The sequence below is a fragment of the Tetrao urogallus genome (genome assembly GCF_951394365.1).
Source record: "Tetrao urogallus genome assembly, chromosome: 9".
Lineage (NCBI taxonomy): Eukaryota > Metazoa > Chordata > Aves > Galliformes > Phasianidae > Tetrao > Tetrao urogallus.
The window spans coordinates 16,800,730-16,809,501 of record NC_136822.1 but is presented as its reverse complement, the minus strand read 5'-3'; the positions used below and the strand labels follow the sequence as shown (position 1 = coordinate 16,809,501).

The following is an 8,772-nucleotide window of genomic DNA, read 5'->3' as shown; positions in this document are numbered from 1 at the left end:
TATTTTTTTTCTTAAATAGCTCCAGCTAGAAAATGAATTTTCACTTGGTAGATATGATCCCTGATTCTTTCATTTACACATATTTGTAACTTACCTGTATGCTCCTAAGTTGATGCAGCTTATGCCTAAATTGTACCTGGACCTAATGAAGCCAGGTTGTATTTCTAAAGCACGTGTGTAAGCCTCAACAGCTTCTTCGCTTCGATCCCCATTTGCCAGGGTTGCTCCAAGACGGTTCCATAACGTGTAGTCCTGGTGAGAAAATGAATTCTCTGCTGTAGGTGTCAATAGGAGGCATAACAGCTCATCTTTGATTGCAAAGTAAGGTAGAAAATAACAATATCGTATCCTCTCTTCGTTGATACAGAATGGAAGTTTCTGACTCGTGATTATAGGTGACTTTAAATAACCAGTACAATTAGTCATTATGCAGCTAAAAATCAGACATATGTAACTCTACTTATAGATACTCCAAATGGGGCTGTCTGATAATTAACGCTTCTCTTTCAAGTGTTAAAATTTTAATGACCAAAGCAGCATCTCATTAATATTGGTCTGATCAAGAAGGGAGGAAGAAAACTGTGAAACACAGTTGTTAAGAATGGGAAAGGATAAAATGTACCTCTGGCCGAACAGTTAAAGCAGCACTAAATGCATCTATTGCTCGGTTAAATTCTCCATTCAGGTGGAAAAGAACTCCAAGTCCTGTCTGCAAGTCAGGGTCTATCACGTCACCATTCTGGTGAGCAGCCTCCAGGTATAAATCCTTTACTTCTTCAAGTAATGAGCTAGACAAGAGTGAAAAATAACATGAAGTCGCATCTTAGAGATCATAATTATTGTACTTGATGTTTCAGAAGTGATAAACTTGAAAATAAGCTGCTTGAGTTCAATCACAGCAGAGATACGCTTCTCCATCCTGTTGCAAGCTCATTTCTGAAGTACAGAAGTTTACCTGTGTAATCAAGTCAAAGTGAAGCTATGAATCCAAGTAAGAAAACGTGAATGCTTATTATTAAAGCTAATGAAATTAGGTGGGTTTCTTAGTCGTAAAAAAGCCATTTTTGGAGCTGTAAATGACTAGCCAAGACCCCTGAGGATGGATGCCAAAATTTCCATCTCCTGTATGTGCTGTAGGCTTCATAAAACCTCACCGGCAGTTCTGGGTGATGAGGCCAAAGTAGAGCAACACTCTTATCAATTAAGCTGAACTTGCATATTACATTTTACTGACATTATCTTGTCAACCTGAGGCTCCTTCCTGATAAGGAAAAACATAAGGCCTGTCTTCAAAATGATATGCAGTGAGGCAGCACTAGTGTTTTGGTTCTATAAATGGTGTCTATGCCTTTAATGAATTTATTATTAATTTCAAACTTCAGAGAGATTAATTGATTGGCCTCATGAAAATATGATGAAGGGCTGCCAAGTCATGATTTCTTTTGTTATTTAAAATGGTTGCCAGCTCCCATTACAGTATGCTGGGCTAGAGACAGAAAAAATGACCACATTGTCTCTTTGTTTAAAAACAAAATGAGTTTTAAACAAGCAGATGCTACCTCCCAATTATATTCAGTGAACTGAAGCCATGTCCCATGGCAAAATGGCTGATGTTCCTGGATTCTAGAGGGTTGGTTGGGATACAGGAAATTCGATGAACTATAGAAAGAATACGTATGTAGAGCAATACAACCTGGTAGGAATTTGGAAGCAGTAGAACGAGGATTTTGGGAATAAAGAAGCTGCAGTCAGGATGAATAGGATTAGTAGAAAGTTATGGGACTTGAAGCAACAGCTATCTTTTGATTGCAGTTTATGTTAACTTCCATGGATGGAATAACGTAGTCCTTAGTCCCTAAACTGAATGTACTGTTTGTTTCCTACCTCTGCCTTTATGGACATTTAGTTTCTGGGTTTCCATCACAGGCAATGGGCTGGACTTCTACACATTAAGGGCACAGCATGAACCATTGTTTGTAGTGGTCGTTGCATCTCAGCCAGCAGGATTTAACTGCATTTACCTTTCATCTGATGTCTTAGACATTCTCCTGGTAAGTGCTGGGGACCCTTTTTTGCTTTTCGCTATGTACTTGTACTTTGGATTTAGCTTTATCCAGTTTCGTAGAGCTTGGTAGGCTTCCTGTTGGTGACCTGTGTTAGTATAACTTACAGCCAGTGCCATCAGAGCTTTTAGGTTGTTTGGCTGCAGTTCCAAGCACCTAGGCAGAAAATAAAAATATGTTGAGGGTTTTTGTTTGTTTGTTTCTAGCCAACCACATTCTTGAGTTCTTTCAAAATAGTCCCTGTCAATAAATAAGTCACTTAAAAAAGATCTATCCAACAATATTTTCAAAGAAGGGGCTTTGTTTTACTGTTTTGTGGTAAGTGCATTATGCATTTGTACACAAACATGCATGCATGGGCCTTTGCATACGCACATGAATGTATATAAATATGTGCACACTGGTAATGCTCTCATCTTTTTCATTATGAGTAAGTTGAGTGGGTAGATTGGTTTTATATTTTCTGTCTAGCAAACAAAAAGTTTAACTTAAATTCTTGCAAACAGTTTAATATGATTTTCAGCTCTGCAAAAAGGCATTTTGAAGAAAAAAAAATCACTTTCCTATGAATCATCTCACAAATACTAAATTCTCAGTAATTCTTTGATAACGATGGAGCCAGTAAACTGGAATAGTCTTTCTACAGCTGTATATCATGAACTGAAAACAAAATCTGGCCTATTTTTTGAACATCACTCTTGTTTTAAAACTGGGGGAATAGAAAAGCCCTACGTCAGGCAACCCCTTGGTCTTCTGTCTAGGTAAAATGGAAAGTTAGGTGTAAGTGAGAGCATCCCTAGGTGATAACTGGATGGTTAATGCTGCTAATGCAATTGAATTTTGAGAGGATGCTTCTTAAGTGGAAACATGAAAACCCTCTAGTGGAAGTAATAATAATGCTGATATTTTGGAGCTGACTTTTACATACAAGTATCTCCATCAACCACAGATATTCTCAGATTAGTATTCAGCAGCTGGAGCTGATTAATTCTAATTGAAAAAAACACCAACCTCTTTGTTAAAGGACAGACAACAGAAAATATGCTAAGTGGCTAGGATATCAAAAAGGTACTTCATTTGCATTATGCCTAACTGGTGTTTATCAGACCATGCAACTTTCCTTCAGTGCAATTAATTACATTATTAGATTAACTATTCTACTTATTTCATACAATAGAAAGACTAATCAACCGTCTGTCACTGTTTCTACACCTGTGTCAGCGCTTTGCTCATTTAAATAAATGGTTCAAGTTACAAGACAAATATGAGGTTAAATATACCTAGGTCTCCGTTACCCAAAACTCATTCGACCCCTTATTTAGTGGTTATCTTTATCTACCTTTGGAGTGCGACAATGGCTGCTTGCTCATTTTCATTCTCTGCCTGTGTTATGCCCAGGAACTGCCAGGCCTGCAAAAATAATCATCATCTTGTGTTGTTATACAGACCCAAGTGCAAACACTTACAACTAGTATCACTTCCAGCGGGGAGGAGAATAAAGATTGATCTGTTCAGCAGTAATTACAGTTTTTTCTACGGTGTACAGGCCAACAGTACAAATCAGTGCAGTTCTGAATGCCTTTGAGCATGATAATATTTATAATCAGTTGATGCAAAGGTGTTTTGTCAGTGTGTTAAACGCATGCTGGTTTCTCAGATGTAAGTTACTGTACGTTTTAAATGTTGCCAGACTATTACAGAAAGCGCTGAACAACGATTAAGGTATGTATGTTTAAGGGATTCCTGAGGGTCTAGGAATTCTCTGTGCTTTTTGAAACACTGCAGCTTATTTTTAACAATAGATTCAAAGAGATCTGTATGCTTACATTGTAAATATTCTTCAGGTTTCAGTAATATTGTGGAAAATAATATGATTTTAAGAAAAGTCTTAGAATTCTTGTTAAATCATTTTTTTTTTCCTTTTTGTAATGATAGTGTTTAATAGATTGAAAACATTGGGAAAAGGGAATGAAGCATTTCAAATATTGTCTCTCTTCAAAGCTTTTAAATGACAATTTGGCAATTCTGTCATTTCAAAAATAGATTCTCATCTTATGGAGAGCTCCCTGTTATCTATTTCAGAGCATATGTTATTCCAGAACCACCATAGTTGTTCAAGCTGTTTCAGTCAGTCATGACTAGCAAAGCTTTGGGTCATAGAACCATTTCATCTCTGTATGCTAAAGGGGGTCCCCTTTCCTTTGTCAACAAGAAGCATAAGAGTGAATACCTCTGCATCATTGGGCTCTTGTAGAATAGCAGCCTCCAGGTACAGGATTGTAACGGGCAGGTCACCTTCTTTCATTTTTTTCAGTCCTTCCTCAAAAGCACCTGGCCAGTCTTTGAAAGGATTTTCTGTATGGAAATAATATCCCTGGGGAAGAGAATGAAGAGAGCCATGTTGAGCCCTGTAGTGAGGGATAGCAACTACGAAATTAAGTTTTCAGTATATTCTACCAGGACATAAACATTTTTTCTATGAAAGAATGGATGAGCTCCCCTGTAAAATTCGAATTACAAAAACTGTAAAAGCAAGCATCACTGGCCATTTATATTTGTGCTCTCTGTATATTTACTTGATCATTAGTTATGCTTAACGGTACTTATGTTGGGTGTCAAATATAATGGCAAAGGCTCACATTGCAATAGCAGCAGAATTGAACCTAGCATGAGCTCAGTACATCCAATTTATGGAAAAGAGCACAAGGAGCACAAACCAAGAGGCTGACTCCCTGCAGTGCCTGCAACCTCATCTCTATTTGGTTAATATCCTGGAATCTTCAATTAGTTTTCAAGATAAAGAGTAGTGTTTCAGGTACCTGAGTTGAATTTGGGTGTTTTTTAGTTTTTTTTTTCTTTTTAAAGTTTCGCTTTTTTCCTCTTCATGCCACTGCAGTGTAAAGAATGTATGCTAATATTAGCTACATAATGTATGTTGAATTAAAGCATACAAGGAAGGGAATGAAGAAGAGTGTTTGAGTGTGCCTGTCTGGATTTTTTAGTACTTGGTGCTCTTCCTTGAGCGGCTGTTTTCAAATGCACTCAGACTCCAGCAGTTTGCTTTGCAATCCATTTGGCTGAATTCACACACTCTGCATGTCTAAATGTATTCCTACTGTGGTACTTTCTCAAATCTTACCCTATTCACAGTCAATTTAAAAAGGATGAGTTCTTGTGGGTAAAATTGGCTTCCATATCCCAGAAGAGTTTTCTTGGGATCCCATGAACAGCTGAAGCTCATCTAAAAACGTCATGGGAAGGATGCACAGTTTGAAAACAACTTTGTGTTGTTACCTTCTCAATGGTAGAGATGGTGACTTGCCCTGGTGCTTCTTGGTTCTCTGAAATCCAGTTCCTGCGAGCCATTTCTTCCCATTCTGCTTGCATTTTATCCCAAAACTCTGTGTCTGACTACAAGAAAAAAGATGAAAAAATGAGCAACAAAATCCTAAAATAGAACGAAAGGCTTTTATTATAGTTTTTTTTTAACAAGTGACAATTTTGCTGAGCAGCGTTCATTCTATTAATAATCATGCTGACTGAAATACTACAGTACAAATATGGATTTCATATAATTAAATTTCATCTCCTATATTGCAATGTATTTCTTCGTCAGAAGACTCTATCTCAGAGGCAGCATATGTTCTGTCTGAAGCAGGATTTGCAGCAGTTTACACTGCGTCTCATTGATGCTAACAGTAAATTGTTACTTTAAAATTTGAATGGAAATGAATGGCTCATCCCTAGCCAAAATGAAAAACAAACCCTAAGCATATGTGCTAAAGAATAACAGTAGTTAAAAGTTTCTTTAAAAAACAAACAAAAACAATTGTCCTACTTTGATGGATTCAGCATCATTTTTGCCATGTAAAAGAGTAATCACCAAGCTTAGTGTGTGGACAAGATATTTAATGTAAATAGAGTCTTCTGACATTGTGGAGAAATCCTAATATTCATAGTGTCATAGAATGGTTTGGGTTTGGAAGGGCCTTTAAAATAATCCAGTTCCAACCCCAAAGCTATAGGCAGGGACACCTCCCTTTAGAACAGGTTGCTCAGCCTGGCCTTGAATGCTTCCAGATTGAGGGCATCCACAACCTTACTGGCAGCCTGTTCCAATGTCTCACCGCCCTCACAGTAGAGCACTTCTTCCCAGTATCTATTTTTTTCAGCCTCCTCACTTTACCTATAAACCGTGAAAAGCAGCGCCATAGCAGAATATGTGCTCAACACTGCAAGCCTTTGCAAAGTGCCCCAGTTCCTTCAGGGCATGGCCAGAACTATAGTGCCAGTGAACTGACACTGCCAAGAGTGCAGTTTCTCAGTTTGTTTATGTCAGAGAATTAATAATTCTATTGAGGTATAGACAGAACTATTTGAGGGTAAGGTACAAAATTAGATTTAGATTTATAAATTTAGAGATGTTAGAAACTTGCTCACACAGTTCTGTCTGAATCTCTATTGGCAGATTGATTGTTCTTTGATACTGTTCTGCAGCCAGGTGTGATTTGCAAAATCTTAATTTGTGAATGTGTGACTTGCCACAACTCTACTCCTCAGGCACTTGGAAAAAGGAAAATGCAGACTGTTAACAGATCTAGAATGAGTCAGCAGCCAGAATATGTGAGTCTGGATGTAAAGGGTAGGATCATAGCCACTGTCAGTAGGTGCAATTGCTATGAATCACGATGCTGTTTACAATGGCAGTGTACATTCCCTCCCTACAAATCTGAAAGGCATTTCCCTTTGGTTCTTGCTGTATCACCTCCCTTGGATATCCAATGCTTCCGTCCAGGAGGCTCAGACTTGTATGAATTACGCAATTAGCAGATCTGTGAAGATACCTGCTACGTTACTCTGCAGACTGGGAAACAAGTGTGAATCATTCATGCCCAAAGAGAAAATTACATTCTTTTTAATAGAAGCAAACAGAAGATGACAACTCTGTTACACAACAGCTTCTGAGGTTTCAAAATTTGCTTTCATTCCAAATTTGAAGGAAATAGAGTCATTTAAATAGTTGTGAGATTGTGCTGAAATATCCATTTAGGAACTGAAAAGGCTGGGATAAAGATTCAGATTGCTCCCTCTTTTATCAACCGTGAGCAGAAGCACTTGAATCACTTAAACTATCCTGTTCAACAAATGTCTCCATGAACTATTTTGCATTCAGTGCAAATCTGCACTGCACTGAAGAAGAAAATTACTTGACCATATTCTTACTAGAGGTAATTTTGAGATTCAGGATGAGGAAAGGTAGTGGAAATTTCCCTTTCCTGCAGATTAATATTAATATAACCACTATATATACCGTAATTATTAATGCCTTTTAAAACAGATTAAGTTATAGATCTAATGATACATATATATATATATATATATATATATATATATATATATCATGCTTATAATGTTTTTTTTCTTGTATTTTTCACACAAATATCACTTTTAGAGCCTACTGACTTGGAAGCATGTAAATCACATTTCTTCAGCATATATAAAATCACTTTCAAGTGTTTTAAGCAAAGGTGTAAGTGTTTTTAGGTCTTCAATTCGAATTCTGTTGCTCAATTACATATTTATTACCCACCCAGAAGTTTACTGTGTGCATACTGCACTTAAAAAGCCAATGAATTACTATGTGTTTAAGTATCCATGCTTGATGTTTATAGTGAATCAAAAGTGGAGGAAAAATGAAGTAAGAGAAGAGTTATTATGCTGTAAGGTCACTTATCTCGTGCCACTTGGACGTGGGTCAGGACCCACCTGGTATTTTGCAGCTGTAACCAGGATTTGTAAGGTTGGGCAGGGTGGGCACTTCCTTTGTGCGCAGCAGCCCTATGAGCAGCATTCAGTCTTAGGGCTCCTGCACCAGCTACAGCTTCTGAAGTGCATCCAGCACTTGGGGTTTCTGAAGCACGTGAGGAAAGGTATGTGGAGCAACTGGATCATGCTCAATCATGGCACCTGGTAAAACGCCGTAACATTACCAGGGCAAACAACAATTTCAATATCAGAGCGGTTCAGTGTCCTTGAGGAAGAGGATTGTAAATATTACAGTCTTTACTAAAGGCCTAATTCTATTTTAGCTGTTATGAGTAGCAGTTTTCCATTGACTCCAGTGGCAGGGGAGTTAAATTAATATTGAGTGCTTCTGAAAATCTGGCTATGGCTCAAGACTCCTAACCCTAATTTTAACTCCATTTGCTATGTGACTGGTGCTAATTATTTCATTTCAGTGTTTTTCCTACCTTAACGCTGACAATTTACTTTGGTCACACCAAAAGTTTTCAGAGCAGTTGAACAATTTTAACGTATTCTCAGGTAATCTGTAATACCTGAGTGAAATGACAACTAGGGAAAATGTTTTATGCCACTTATTCCTTCCACGCAGAATATTTTGCATTTTGTCAGAGGCTATTTTTACTCTTGGTATTTAAAAACATGCAGAAGCAGTTAAACAAATCAGAGGCAAAATATTCCCAGACTCTTTACTTCCTATGATAGAACAGCAGGGAGGAATGCTAACAGCAAGTTATGAACTTCCATGTTTTCATCATTTTTTGTTAGAAATTTCCCCTAATGCCAAAACTCAATTTGCAGTGTTCTTTCTTGGCCACTGCATAAAAAACAAAGGCTTTGTGGCTGTTCTTCCTTTGAATTACTGCATCCATATGTTCTTTACTGTGAATGACACGGTATGTTAAAT

General features: G+C 37.6%; 1 protein-coding gene across 1 annotated transcript in view; it reads right to left on the bottom strand.

The window, feature by feature from the left end:
- Positions 1–90: 90 nt before the first annotated feature.
- The window catches only part of PEX5L (peroxisomal biogenesis factor 5 like), a gene marked incomplete at its 3' end in the record, with an annotated part of 37,524 nt that continues 28,842 nt past the window's right edge, over positions 91–8,772 (bottom strand). Inside the window, exons 9-14 of the mRNA XM_079540081.1 lie at positions 5,358–5,474; positions 4,294–4,437; positions 3,403–3,473; positions 2,022–2,219; positions 623–788; positions 91–252 (exon numbers count right to left, since the gene is read on the bottom strand). Of these exons, the coding sequence (XP_079396207.1) occupies positions 91–252; positions 623–788; positions 2,022–2,219; positions 3,403–3,473; positions 4,294–4,437; positions 5,358–5,474 (858 nt within the window). The remainder of the gene's footprint in view (positions 253–622; positions 789–2,021; positions 2,220–3,402; positions 3,474–4,293; positions 4,438–5,357; positions 5,475–8,772) is intronic.